This window comes from Lutjanus erythropterus, chromosome 16, assembly GCF_056507025.1.
Source record: "Lutjanus erythropterus isolate fLutEry1 chromosome 16, fLutEry1.hap2, whole genome shotgun sequence".
In the NCBI taxonomy this organism is placed as follows: Eukaryota; Metazoa; Chordata; class Actinopteri; order Lutjaniformes; family Lutjanidae; genus Lutjanus; species Lutjanus erythropterus.
The window spans coordinates 21,250,001-21,265,913 of record NC_139332.1 but is presented as its reverse complement, the minus strand read 5'-3'; the positions used below and the strand labels follow the sequence as shown (position 1 = coordinate 21,265,913).

At 36.7% G+C, this 15,913-nt stretch overlaps 2 protein-coding genes across 3 annotated transcripts in view; one reads left to right on the top strand and one right to left on the bottom strand.

Moving 5' to 3' along the window:
* The window catches only part of jarid2b (jumonji and AT-rich interaction domain containing 2b), a 144,130-nt gene extending 141,380 nt beyond the window's left edge, over nucleotides 1–2,750 (top strand). Inside the window, exon 18 of the mRNA XM_084738298.1 lies at nucleotides 220–2,750. Within this exon, the coding sequence (XP_084594424.1) occupies nucleotides 220–450 (231 nt within the window). The 3' untranslated portion in view covers nucleotides 451–2,750. The remainder of the gene's footprint in view (nucleotides 1–219) is intronic.
* Nucleotides 2,751–5,683: 2,933 nt separating this feature from the next.
* dtnbp1b (dystrobrevin binding protein 1b) overlaps nucleotides 5,684–15,913 on the bottom strand; it is a 53,205-nt gene continuing 42,975 nt past the window's right edge. The window contains exons 3-4 of one of the 2 annotated variants that reach the window (XM_084738299.1): nucleotides 7,777–7,920; nucleotides 5,684–6,675 (exon numbers count right to left, since the gene is read on the bottom strand). In XM_084738299.1, the coding sequence (XP_084594425.1) occupies nucleotides 6,353–6,675; nucleotides 7,777–7,920 (467 nt within the window). In that variant the 3' untranslated portion in view covers nucleotides 5,684–6,352. The remainder of the gene's footprint in view (nucleotides 6,676–7,776; nucleotides 7,921–15,913) is intronic. The other variant, XM_084738300.1, reaches the window with a different exon arrangement.

The following is a 15,913-nucleotide window of genomic DNA, read 5'->3' as shown; positions in this document are numbered from 1 at the left end:
GAGCAGAGATTGTGATGGAATTTTTGTTGTCTTTTTTTTTTTATTTATGTCATCGTCACAATTTAGTCAGGAAATAAAAAAAGTAAAATACTTTCACTGACAAAATTAACACTGGTTATAGATGAAAAAAATGATGTACGAGGGTGAAATAATTTAAAAAATGCAGTTTTTAAAATCAGTTTTCAATCTGTATTTTTTTTTCCTGTGTTTTACATTCAGGAGCAAATCAACAGTTTGGTGAACCAGGTGTGTGGCCGGGCCATGTTGAAGAACGGAGGCGGCGGTGGTGAAAAAGTCGTCATCAGTGGAGGAGTGGCAGACCCCTGCCACGGCATAAGCCCTGCCAAAGCATCGCCGGCTAAGCGAGGCCCACGAAAGCGCGCCACCGTGGAGGTGTCCCTGGCACGCCTGTCCTCCAGCCACATACCCAAGGCTGCTGCTGTGTCCTGAGGGGACGCCTCGACATCACCCACGTCCTGAGCCCTCCCAAACTCCCCTGTTTTTTTGTTTTTTTTACATTAAGCAGGGTCACTATCAATCCCTCCTCCTCCACCACCCTGATATTTAAGATCGATTGTTTTTGAGCTTTGAAAATCCCCTCACCTGACCTCAGTCCCCCCTCCAAAAAAGATTCACCTCCCCCCTTAGAACGACAGGCTTGTTTCTAAAAAAAAGAAAAGGAAAAAAGAAAAGCAAGATGTCTTTTTTGCACTAGTGTGAAAGAAGAATTTGTTTTTATTCTGGATGATTTTTAGAGTTCCCCCATCCCTCCTTTAAGTCGCCCTTTACAACATTACGAGCATTAAGTGTAACGTTCACAAGAAGACTTGACGGGCCCTGTTCTACCCTTTACCTCCACCCCAGCATCCTCCTTTAACTGAGATGGGTTACATTTGTTACCTTCTTGTTGCATCACTCGTCTCCTGCCCTCATCTCGCCCCTGAGACTGAACCCCATTCCCTCTCATCATGCGTCACTCAGCTGTGAACAAGGGACAAACGAAAAGGCGGCCTTTTTCTTTTCTCTCCCCAGTTTTCTGAAATGAAAATGACATCAAGTAGTTACCCAAAGTTTCTCTCTGTCCTTGGTTTGAGGAAGAGGAGTCCTTTTTTATTGATTTTATTCTTTCTCGATGCAGCTCCTGCATTGTTTTTGTTTTTTTTTTTAAAAAAGGGGGGTGGCGACGCGAGGTAAAAACTTGAAAGACAGACGATGTTGGTTTATTGTTGGTTGGCTATGTTTTTTCAAGTTCTATTTTGAATTTTAGCTTTGTTTTTTGCTAGGTTTTTTGCAAGAAGTCTTCTGTGTATTTTTTTTTTGTCATTGTGGATGTTTCTGTTCGTTGGTGGATGTGAGACGGGGCGGACCTGTGAAAGGTCGTCACTCGCCTCACTTCCTGGTAGTATGGAGGGATCCCTCCTTCGCTAGCGAGTGAAAACCGTGCCTGATACTTAGCGAGGAGATCCGTTTTATTGGTGCTGTTGGTTATAATTACTGTATAACAACACAAAAATTAAAAAATCTGGGGGTTAGCGCCTGCTATCGGCTAACAGCTAGCTGACGCGCCCCCGCCCCACAGGGCAGAAAGGCTTTCAGGCTTTTCTGGTTCTAGATGTGCAATCGTATTAACATTCCATTCTTCCAGTCCTCTTGTTTCATCTGTACCAGTAAACATTAATTATTATATTATATTATTATTATTATTTTGTGTTTTTTACTTTGATGTGTTATCTCAAGTAGAGCCACTAGTCAAAGAGTGTAAAATGTGAAATATCAAATCCAAGTTTTGTTTTTTTTGTTGTCGTTTTTTAAAATTGTCCTTTTTGTTTTTTGGCTTTTGCATTTTTTTTCCCTTTTCCAGATATATTATGAGTGATTTTTAGAGAGGAAAAAAAGTCCAACACAAACAAAACATCAACTTTTTTTGTACATAATCCTGTAAATTTCTTTAAATACTTGAGCCTTTTTCTGGGGTTAAGGATGAAAGAAAAGGAAGGAAGGAATAGAGATGAGAGAAAAAGTTCCAGAGGAGAGTGCTTGATGAAGAAAAAGCCTTACATTTCCCTTTCTTCATCCATGTGAGTTTGATGCTTACAGGGTTGCTCTGGTAAACGTGTATAAAAATTTTAAGTGCTGCTTATATCACTAAGAAAGAAGATATTGAGTAGCCAACGACTGCCCCCCAACCTAGTTTTGTTTGTTTAGCTTTACTTTTTTAAAGAAAAGGGAAAAAAAGATATGTTCACAAAAAAAAAAATGGGTTTTTACATTTTCATTACTGAAAATTCAACAAAAATGTAGTAGCTACTCATGTTGCACTGAGCTTGCCAGTGGTGACTGTCAAGGAAAAATCCTATAATCCAGTTTGTTGGTTGTCGTCCCTTGCAGAAGACTGAACTGTTTTAGGAATATTTAATGAAATACCAAGTCGGGTGTTTTCAACATAATAAAAAGTGGTTGTCAAGTTTTTATGGCCTTACAATATATTTTATTCTGATGGGATTTTTTTTTTGTTTGTTTTTCAGTTCTCTTTTTTTTTTTTGTTTGTCTGTTTCTTCCATTTTCTACAGTATAAACTACTTGCTCACGGTGGGGTCTCTGGTGACTTAATTTATTAGTGCCGCATCTCGGCCTTTCCCTCCACTCGGAAAGAGAGTCTCATGTTGGTTATATTGACAGTTTTTTACTTTTGCAGTTTGTACTTAAGGTTTAATAAAAACTTACCGACAATTCACTGTCATTTCTTTCCACCTTGCTTTGTGTCTCTTTTTGTGCAGGTGTTTGACATGATGGTAACAAGAAATAGTTTTTTTCAGATTTTTTTTTCTTATCTGGTGGCGTCTCATAACATTAAAGACAATTTAACACTGTGGATGTCCAGTCAGTGTTTATAGTAAATGTAGTCAATTGAAGCAATAAATTCGTGTTGACTGAGTTCTGTCATTTGGTGGCAACCAGTGATGTCACAGTCAAATGCAATGCATCCTGGTATATGTAGACACGGCTCAGTGAGCAAGAGAACTCGGCTTTCTTGGTCAATACAGCATGAACGGAGGATTTTATCACTTCAGTTAACTACATTTACCATAAACACTGACTGGACATCCACATGAAAAATGACTAACTGTCTCTTAAAGGTCTATTTCACCCAATTTACAAATGTTTCTGAAATGAAGTCGGCTATTATTCTGACAGTTGATTAATCATTCATTTTAAAGAAGGTTCCACCTTTTCAAATGTGAATATTTGAGGAGTTTTTACAGTCCTCTTTCATGGTCAACTGTATATTTTGGGGATTTTAGGCTGTTGATCAGACAAAACAAGCAGTTTGTGGACATCATCATGGACTTTGGTAACTTGTGATAGACATTTTGTTTTTTGTTACTTTTTTTGGTATGTTATAGACTTATCAACTAATTGACTAATCCCTGATGAAAATAACCATAGTTGCCAAATTTAGCCACAATTATTTCTGTGTATTTATTTGGTGGAACAGAGTGGGAGTTTCACTGAAGGCTCAGTAAATAGAATTCAAAAATATAACAACAGTTAATTTATTAGTTATCAAAAGGAGATTTACATAGACTGCCTGCATGTAAATGTGTGTGATTTAGTTAAAGAGGGAGCTCAGTAATGAAATGTTTTGGGAATTTTACTTTTCAATAATATTGTTGACAGTGAGGATTTGTTTGATGCTGTGAGAATCGTGAACACATTTCCAGTTACCTTCACTGGGTTTTATATCTCACCTCAATGCAAAGTGTCAGTGCTGATAGATACCACGAGTGAGGAAAAAACAGGTTTGGTGTCGTTCTGACTCTTTCACGGCAACACAAAGGTTGTACCACGACATTATCAAGTTCCACAGTCCGCAGCAGCGCTCTTATATTCATTTAACACAGTTAAAGTTATCGCACACTATTCACACATTGAACATGCAAACTGTTGGAGGACCATGTTGTTCTTCGTACCCTTAAGTGACTGTCACGCATCGACACCAGCAATTTACCATTCACAATGAAACAACACATCCACTCTCAGCCTTCAAATGCCATTTACTCTCAGCATAATAACACTAGTATTGCTTTTCCTTGTGTTCAATTAAAAAACATTTAACTGTAATAATGAATATATACATGGTAAAATATTGTCTCCCAGGAGAAAAACACTATTTCAAACACTCTGTCCATCTATCCGTTCCCTCACCGTGTCAGCTTTCCATTTGTAAAGAGCTCAGGCGGGGCTGTAAATCAACAGTCAGCACACAGGGGCTGTTAACATGCTCAAACCCTAAATCCTGCTCACATTTCATTCTTAAACGTGCTCCTGAAATGCTTAGATGAGAATTAAACAATGCTGGGGGAGAAACATTTATTACCAACAAGTCAGAAATTGTAGGCAGGGGAAAAGAAAGGAAGGAGTAATGCTGTCACATCGCACAAATGTCAACATTTCTGTACAAAAAAAAAAAAATCATCTGGATACAGTTAAACTTTCTGGGCGTTGTCCAGTGCATAGCACACAGTCCAAACAGGGATTTGGTCCTCGTTCAAGAAGAGAAGTTCACCCAAATATTATTGGACAAAGGAATGGCAATGGGTAACTCTCCTGTGTATGTATTTGTGTATGCGTGTTAAATCATTTATAAGCAGGTACCTGTCTGTCAGCTTTACCGTACTATGTGGTATATAACCTACTGCCAGGTGACTGCCAGTTATTACACCATGTTTAACAAAGTCAATAGCACTAAAGTTTTTATCTAATTGGTAGTTTGCATTTAAAACACTGCAGAATCTCGCTCATAAAAAAGGCTGAAGAACTGCAACAGGCTTTGGGGTTCAGCTTATCCACTATGTCATGAAAAATTCATCCATGTGTCCTCTGCAGGTCACTTGTCAAGTACTTCAGCACTTGCTACGTAAGAGGGTCTATTCAGCCAAATTCCAAAAAGAAATCTAATCATGCGGGACTTCATTAGCACAACTTGTGAGATACAGTATCAACCAAATAGTTCATGTGACATAAAGGTCTGAATTATTAAGCATAACCAGGAAGTTAGTTCTGGAAAGACAAGTTGTTGTTTAAGTTTTGAAATGCAACGCTCTAAGCATTAAAAATGATATCCCTTTCACCTCATCAGCGCATTCATTGGCATAGCAGCTACAATTTTAGATACTTGTTTTAAAAAACAATACTCAATACCTCTTTTGATACCATGACAAAAAGAAAAAAAAAATATGAGGCACATAAAATAGGAAACATTATTTTTCAGTCACTGAACACTGTCTGGTTTTACTGTAAACCAAATTTCAGGCAGGAAAATAAAGACTGACCTGAGGCCTTGAATGAGCACTTTTTGGTATTTTTGATACCATTGATACTGACTAATCAATAAGTATCAATACTTCTGACAACCTTACAAGCAGCAGAAAACTCTGATGATAGATATGTCAAAAACTGGTCAAATAAAACCAAAACTATCTGCATGACCAGATAACACGAGAGGCGAGATTTATTTTTCATAATTTGGGCGACAACACAAAGTCCAAACGAGATTTACTTTTAGTGATTATTTCACTCAGTTAAGTTAAAATAAAATGTCATAATGATGATGACGGCCTTTTATTTTTGGTAATATTTGGCAGAAAACACCACCATGTGTATATTTATATTTTGCAAAGGTTGAGAGCTGCAGTCATGGTGGCTGCTTAAAGGACCAGTATGTAGGATTTAGTGGCATTTTGCGGTAAGCACTTCCCCTTCCAAGCGTGTGGGAGAATCATTGGTGGCAGCAAAACCACTCCACTGTAGACAGAGCTTCCATGGAAGAGGACCTGCACCCTCTGCCATATTCTGCCAATAAATCTTACACACTGGACATTTAAGTGTAGTGTTAGCGTGGATCATGAAGACAAAGAACTGCAAAGGGACACATGGATGATTTTAGTGTATACCTCACTTTTTCATTAACAGGCCTCTCCTTACCTCAACATGCACAAACACAGAAACAGAATATGAGAGCTTTCTCTGAATAATGTCAAACTATTTATGTGCACGTTAAGCTGTTCAATGATCGTATGCTAAAGGGAACTCAAACCTATTTTACAGGATTCAATTAGAATTGAAAACTCACGTCAGTGGTCTTTAAGGCAAGGTCATGTGGCAGTTAGTGCAACCTCAGTCTCTTTTCTTTCATGTAGTTTTCTTCAGTATGAAAGGATTTTGAGCAGGAAGCCAATACTGTTATATCTGAGTTTGATTTAACGAGTGTGTGTGTGTGTGTGTGTGTGTGTGTGTGTGTGTGTGTGTGTGTGTGTGTGTCTGTGTGTGTTTAAATCCAGTCCATCCCTCCTCAAACCTTCGGCCTGTTCTCCTCACAGTCTTTGCTGGTCTGTTCCTCTCGGTCCACCAACGCTGTATCCGGGTGCACCTCCTCTTCATCCAGGGTCACCACCACGGGGGGCCTTCTCCTCCTTCCCCCTCCCCCCGTTCCTCCGACACCTCCTCCTTGCTCAGCCTCCTCCTCCTCCTCCTCGTCATCCTCCTCCCCGGCCTCTGTGTCCTGGCTGGCGGAGTCGGTGCAGGTGGATGAGAGGGAAGAAAGCTTGTGGCGCAGCTCGGCCTGGGTGGGAACCTGGAGACTGATTTCTGTGGTGAAGGACTCAACATCTGGACCTGGGAGAAAGAACAGTCATTCACATAGTTTTAGACTGAACTAAACTTTTTCTTAGGCTACTTTCAGACATTCATCAGGCATTGTAGCAATTAACCGTAGGGTTGTGCAGTAATGTAGGGGGTGTTGGGGTGTTTATTTGTGCTTAGAACATAACTGCTGTGAAACAATCAGGAAATATTTTTTTATTCTTCTGATTTACCCACTTCATCAATGCTCCCTCACCTCATTCAGGTAAACCTTGCAAGACCACAGCTGTGTGCTCTCTCCTTTTCACACACAAACAAATGAACTCAAACCAAAGAAAGTTTCTTGGTGTTGCTATTTTGCAGCATAACCTGCAAGCCAGATGTCGAAGTTGAGTTCACAACTAAACAAAGTGAGGACATAACTGTAAAGTATCATTGTCTGGTGCATCAGCTGTGCCTGAAGAGCACCAGGCTTCAGTGATATTTCATGCTGAACGTGGAGCATCTGGTTGACTGGTGTCATCACCGCAATGTCTGATTCTGTCTGAATGTGGCCTTAAAAATCCCAAACAGTTCCATTATTTATCATTATTCATTATTTATTTCTTAGACAGCGGCAAATGAAAGGAGGGCATTGTTCTAGTTGTTGGAATTTCTTCCGAGGTTTTGTTTAAACTTGCCAGGATTTCGTCCCGTCGCCCACAGACATGTAAATGGAGCAGAGATTTATTTGCATCACATTATTTTTAGACGAGGACGAGCTGTCAGCTAGACGCTGTAGGTTGTTCACTGTGACAAGAATTTTCTGAGGCAGATGTGGACAGATGGTGTTGGTGCATCTTGCCTAAACATTGTTCTTGTCAATCTTCTGAGTCACATATTTTTGCTTCATGAATTAGCTGTGGAAAGTTAGTTCACTTGAGTGATTAAATGTTTTATAAATTGTTATAGTTTAAATTACTTTAGTGTCTTTCTGCAGCCACAAACCATTTAGTTAGTTAGTATGGCTACACAATTAATTGTAAAAAAAAACTGATATGATATCAGGCATGTCAGATGCACTTTTTTACTTGAGTGTCTGCAAGTAAAAATTTTGTTATAAAAATAAAAATTGTGTGAGAGCAAGAAACCTACCTGTGACAGGAGAGGCAGCACTGTTGTCCTCCCCCCCAGAGTGCAGAAACACATCCAGGGCTTCGTGGTCGGACATGTCCATCAAATCCATCTGCTCCAGCATGTCCACGTTCACCTCCATGGACGACATGCTTCCTATTGGCTCTGGACACGACACGGGACGGCGAAATATTAGATACATCACACAAGACGGAGGCGTTCAGAGGGCAGCAGCAAGGGGCTGAGTCCAGGAAGACAGATGCTTTGAGTTTTTTTGAATTCCAAAACTTGCCAAGCAGAAGCAAATGAGCACATTCAAGCTGGATGACGTTTGAAATGGGATAAGCTTGTGTGCAGTTAGAACAGTTTGTTTACCGTACGATCCAAAGCATTACAACAAATAATGGACTGGCAGTAGAAGGCTGCATGAAGGCAACAAGCAACACCTAAAATACAATTAAAGGATAGGTTCACAAGTTTATCTTAATGCTTGCAAAGTAATTGGTCACTGTTATCCTCCTGTGAAGCTTCAGCAGTCAAACGTTTCAAAGTTAATTTCATTTTAGAGCAGAATTCCCTATTTGTGCTTGCCTAGACAAATGTTTCCTTGCTGAGCTGCTTCTAACACAAAGAGCAGATTTTTTATTAAAAAGATTAGATCGAAGAAGCTTAATTTTAGTTTTTGCAAAAATTTTAAATACATTTTTGCACAGAACGAGGACTGTGAACTTTGCCCCCCATCACTTACAGATACAGTGTGCTAGGAATGGATATTTCTGTCCAACAGAGATGAGGAACACCTGCAGTGAACGATATCTCTTTAGACGTACAGTAGACGTGAACATTGTTTTAAAACAGACTTGAAAAAACGTGAACCTATCCTTTATATGAACAGATTTCAGTGGCTCAGAAACAAAGAGCCTCCAGAAAGAGAAGTCAAATGCACAGATACACTTTTTACCAACTGAAAGTACTGTAGTCTGTTGGGATCAATCTGAAGTGAATAATACTCATCCTTCTGGTACCCACATGTATATTTCAGAGCTGGGTAAAACAACTTCAAACTAAACTCATGTATATTAGAAGAAAAGATTGACTCGACCACATAATATAATGAAGCCAGTATCCATTAAAGAGTGGGTACATTATTTTTTGAGGCTTTTATATCATTCTGTAGCTTCACAGCAGTGTTCCTAAATTCAAAATCCAAACAAATTTTGGTTTTAGTACTTATGTTTTAGCATTAAATGCCCCAAGCCCTTCTAAAAACGTTTCCCCACATGATCTGATGCAGGTTTCTGCACGATGAAGTGGCTCACTTGTAGGATGAAGATGCAGGAAGCGATTCTGAAGAAAGATTGTTGTCAGTATCATAAACTGTTGATCGCTACAGAGTTTATTTTGCACTAAAATCTAAAATCTAATGAAAATATCCTGTTGGCTTTTTGTGGAGGGAACCAGGGCGATGCTTCCCTCTGGGTGGGCCAACAAAAATATGTCATGCCAGCAGCACTGTGGCGGATTCTACACTGTCCACAAATTTTTTTCTGACATCCAATGGGGCGATACAGTAAAGATTTAGCAAAACTAGGTGAATCAACAAACATAACCTCCAGTCTTTTTTCTTTCTGAAACCTCTGATGTTTTTTATCATTGAATCAGTATTAGAACTGGCAAACTAGCTTGTGGTTTAATAAGCAGCTTACAACAAAATCATTGGAGCTCCTCTTATACACCAGCTAACACGTCACTACCACAGTCCTGGATTCACCACCTTGCAGGGGTACAAACCCCCTCCGGTTCACTGTCATGATGTGCTGCATGCGTCACAAACAGCCAGTCAGTGCACTGTGGGGATGGATGGAAGGAGGCGGAGGGGGGAGGCAGAGTTTCGAGCATGAGAGGAAGAAGGGAGATGATTGGTCGGCGCACAGCAGTGAGAGAAGATGCCATTGGCTACCGTACCTCAAGGAAATGAGGAGAGCAGAGGAGGGCGGCACAGGGAGGAAGAGCAGAAGAGTGAAGAAAGAGAGAAAGAATAAGGGGAATGTTATTTCCCATGGAGACTGCCCCAAAGTCTCCTTGTCCTTTAAATAGCAAGACACATACAAAAGATCATGCACGCACACACACACACACACACACACACACACACACACACACACACACACACACACACACACACACGCACACACACACACGCACACACAGAAGTGAGTGTCATACTTTCAGATTACTCAACTCTGGCAATTCATCTGAATGTACTTTCGTGATTCTAATGTATAAACACAGAAACCAGGATGAATCGAATGCAAACACACATACAAAAAATGGAGATGTTGTGTGTTATTTAAATGCACACACATACTAAATCCCTTTCGCACACACATTTTATTCACTCAGTCCAGTAACGTAAACATTTTTCTCCGTCTGTGCGGAGACAGCAGTGGTGTTTTGTGTGACACGTCTTAGAGGAACCAGGGTCTAATGCTCCCTAATGAATTCTCAGTTTGCAGCCTTTTCTCACATGCATTTCCATATCTTGCCTGTCAGCTACGCAATTACCACCACATAGCAGCTACTCAGCTCCATCACACATAGTATGGAGGATGCTGATTTGGTTTTCAGCCCCAAATAGAGCCGTCTCTCCAGCAGAGAAAAATAAACAAGCATGCACATGCACGTACACATACACACACACACACACACACACACACACACACACACACACACACACACAAATATACTGGAATTGACACTGGCTATGTCATGAAAATCTTGGTCCAGAAAGCACTGAGTTAAGAACATCTTTTCCATGTGACTGCCTCCAACATGTTCTTCTTTTATCCTCGCTGTGACCTTGCCTAAAAGGTTCCCCTGCTGGGAAGGACTGTTTTTGCCTGCAGTGAGATTGCAGAGTGTGCAATCTGTGTGTGTGTGTGTGTGTGTGTGTGTGTGTGTGTGTGTGTGTGTGTGTGTGTGTAAGACTCTTGAGACGTTTGATGGCTCAGTGGCTTATGATATCCACAGCTCTCTCTCTCTCTTTTTCTTGACTGGTTCACCGACTCTGGTGCATGAAGCCAACTTCTGCATATGAATCTTTGCATATTCTTCCATGCTGTGTCGCCCATAGAGCGAGCGCAGTGGAGGCTTCCTTTGGATGAGCAGCTAACTTGCAGTTTAGCCCTCTAACTAACTTGAGTGAGGATTAAAATGATTAATCATGCAGCTATTCTAGACATTCCAGATGTTGATATTGAACAGTGTTATTTTATGAGGGTTGTGATGCTCAAAAAATGTATCCACAGTTTGGCAGCTGCTTCTTTCACAATGTAAGCTTACATACTTACATACATACATATGACCATACATACATACATATGACCATACATACATACTTCTGACCAAAGATATATACATACATACATACATATGACCATATGTATGTATGGTCATATGTATGTTTATATGTATGTATGTATGTATGTTCATATGTATGTATGTATGTATGTATGTATGTATGTATGTATGTACGTACGTACGTATGGTCATATGTATGTATGTATGTATGGTCATAAGTATGTATATATGTATCGTCATATGTATGTTCATATGTATGTATGTATGTATGTATGTATGTATGTATGTATGTATGGTCATAAGTATGTATCTACTTAAGTATGGTCACATGTATCTATGTATGTATGGTCATAAGTATGTATGTATGTATGTATGGTCATAAGTATCCATGTGTGTATGGTCATATGTATCCATGTATGTATGGTCATATGTATGTATGTATGTATGTATGTATGTATGTATGTATGTATGTATGGTCATATGTATGTATGTATGGTCATATGTATGTATGTATGTATGGTCATAAGTATGTATGTATGTATGTATGGTCATAAGTATGTATGTATTTATGTATGTATGTATGTAAGTATGGTCATATGTATGTATGTATGTATGTATGTATGTATGTATGTATGTATAGTGATAAGTATGTATGTATGGTCATAAGTATGTATGTATGTATGTATGTATGTATGTATGTATGTATGTATGTATGGTCATATGTATGTATGTATGCATTGTCATATGTATGTTCATATGTATGTATGTATATATGTATGGTCATAAGTATGTATGTATGTATGTATGGTCATATGTATGTATGTATATATGTACGTACGTACGTACGATCATATGTATGTATGTATGTATGGTCATAAGTATGTATGTATGTATGTATGTATGTATGGTCATATGTATGTATGTATGCATTGTCATATGTATGTTCATATGTATGTATGTATATATGTATGGTCATAAGTATGTATGTATGTATGTATGGTCATAAGTATGTATGTATGTATGTATGGTCATAAGTATCCATGTGTGTATGGTCATATGTATCCATGTATGTATGGTCATATGTATGTATGTATGGTCATATGTATGTATGTATGTATGGTCATAAGTATGTATGTATGTATGTATGTATGGTCATAAGTATGTATGTATTTATGTATGTATGTATGTAAGTATGGTCATATGTATGTATGTATGTATGTATATATGTATAGTGATAAGTATGTATGTATGGTCATAAGTATGTATGTATGTATGGTCATAAGTATGTATGTATGTATGTATGTATGGTCATATGTATGTATGTATGCATTGTCATATGTATGTTCATATGTATGTATGTATGTAAGTATGGTCATAAGTATGTATGTATGTATGTATGTATGTATGTATGTATGTATGTATGTATGTGTGGTCATATGTATGTATGTATGTACGTACATATGTACGGTCATATGTATGTATGTATGTATGTATGTATGTATGTATGTATGTATGTATGCATTGTCATATGTATGTTCATATGTATGTATGTATATATGTATGGTCATAAGTATGTATGTATGTATGTATGGTCATAAGTATGTATGTATGTATGTATGTATGTATGTATGTATGTATGTATGTATGTATGTACGTACGTACGTATGGTCATATGTATGTATGTATGTATGGTCATAAGTATGTATATATGTATCGTCATATGTATGTTCATATGTATGTATGTATGTATGTATGTATGTATGTATGTATGGTCATAAGTATGTATCTACTTAAGTATGGTCACATGTATCTATGTATGTATGGTCATAAGTATGTATGTATGTATGTATGGTCATAAGTATCCATGTGTGTATGGTCATATGTATCCATGTATGTATGGTCATATGTATGTATGTATGGTCATATGTATGTATGTATGTATGGTCATAAGTATGTATGTATGTATGTATGTATGTATGGTCATAAGTATGTATGTATTTATGTATGTATGTATGTAAGTATGGTCATATGTATGTATGTATGTATGTATGTATGTATGTATGTATGTATAGTGATAAGTATGTATGTATGGTCATAAGTATGTATGTATGTATGTATGTATGTATGTATGTATGTATGTATGGTCATATGTATGCATGTATATATGTATGGTCATATGTATGTCTGTATATATGTATGGTCATAAGTATGTATGTATGTATGTATGTATAAATGTATGGTCATATGTATGTATGTATATATGTATGGTCATAAGTATGGATGTATGTATGTATGTATAGTCAGAAGTATGTATGTATGGTCATATGTATGTATGGTCATATGTATGTATGTATGTATGTATGTATGTATGTATGTATGGTCATAAGTATGTATGTATGTATGTATGTATGTATGTATGCATGCATGTATGTATGTATGTATGTATGTATGGTCATATGTATGTATGTACATATGGTCATAAGTATGTATGTATTTATGTATGTATGTAAGTATGGTCATATGTATGTATGTATGTATGTATGTATGTATGTATGTATGTATGTATGTATGTATGTATGGTCATAAGTATGTATTTATGTATGTATGTATAGTCATAAGTATGTATGAATGTATATATGTATGTATGTATGTATGGTCATATGTATGTATGCATGGTCATATGTATGTATGTATGTATGTGTGGTCATATGTATGTATGTATGTATGTACATATGTACAGTCATATGTATGCTTATGTATGTATGTATGTATTTATGTATGGTCATATGTATGTATGTATGTATGTATGGTCATAAGTATGTATGTATGTATGTATGTATGTATGGTCATAAGTATGTACTTATGTGTGGTCATATGTATGTATGTATGTATGTATATATGTACGGTCATATGTATGTTTATGTATGTATGTATGTATGTATGTATGTATGTATGTATGTATGTAAGGTCATATGTATGTATGGTCATATGTATGTATTTATGTATGTGTGTATGTTTGGAATGACCTGCCTGAGGACATAAGGCTTGCAGATTCAGTGACATCTTTTAAATCACTTCTTAAAACCCATTTTTATAGACTTGCTTTTATGTGATGTTGATGTTGTCTTATTCCATTCCTTTATTGTTTATATTGACTTGACAACATCATGTTATGTCTCTGTAATCTCTGCCCTCTTCATTTTAACTTATTCTTAGTGTCATGTTTTTCTAGTTTTACTGTTCTTATTTCTTTTACTATGTCTTTTTGCTTTTTCTGTGTTTTAGTGTCTTTGCTTGTGTCTTGTTTTACTTCAGTCTTCGATAACTCCTGTTTGGCTCTCTGTTGTTATTTTTCCATGGTATCCTGCTCTTGTGCTCTTTTATTTTGTCTGTCAAAGCACTTTGTAAACTCTGTTTTTAAAGGTGCTATATAAATAAAGTTATTATTATTATTATTATTATTATTATTATTATTATTGTTATTGTTAATATTAATTTATTATCATTATATGACCATGTATACATACATACATACATACATACTTATGACCTTACATACATACATATGAGCATACATACATACATACATATGAGCATACATACATACATATGAACATACATACATACATACGTACATATGAACATACATACATACATACATACATACATACGAACATACAAATGACCATCCATCCATACATACGACCATACATACAAAGATATGACCATACATACATACTTATGACCATACATATATACATACATACATATGACCATACATACGACCATACATACATATGACCATACATACATACATACATACTTATGACCATACATACATACATACTTATGACCCTATATACATACATACATTCATACATACATACATATAACCATACATACATACATTCATACATACATACATATAACCATACATACATACATACGACCATACATACATACAAATGAGCATACTTACATACATACATAAATACATACCTATGACCATACATACATACATACATATATACATACATACATACATACGACCATACATACATACTTATGACCATACATACATATGACCATACAAACATACATACATACTTATGACCATACATACATAAGTACATACATGCTTTTTACCATACATACATATGAGCATACATACATACATACATACATTCATACATTCATACACACATATGAGCATACATACATACATACATACATTCATACATTCATACACACATATGACCATACATACATACATACATACATACATTCATACACACATATGACCATACATACATACATACATACATTCATACACACATATGACCATACATACATACATACATACATTCATACACACATATGACCATACATACATACATACATTCATACACGCATATGACCATACATACATACATACATACATTCATACACGCATATGACCATACATACATACATACATTCATACACGCATATGACCATACATACATACATACATACATTCATACACGCATATGACCATACATACATACATACATACATTCATACACGCATATGACCATACATACATACATACATACATACATACATTCATACATACATATGACCATACATACATACATACATACATTCATACATACATATGACCATACATACATACATACATACATTCATACATACATACGACCATACATACATACATACATACATTCATACATACATACGACCATACATACATACATACATTCATACATACATACGACCATACATACATACATACATA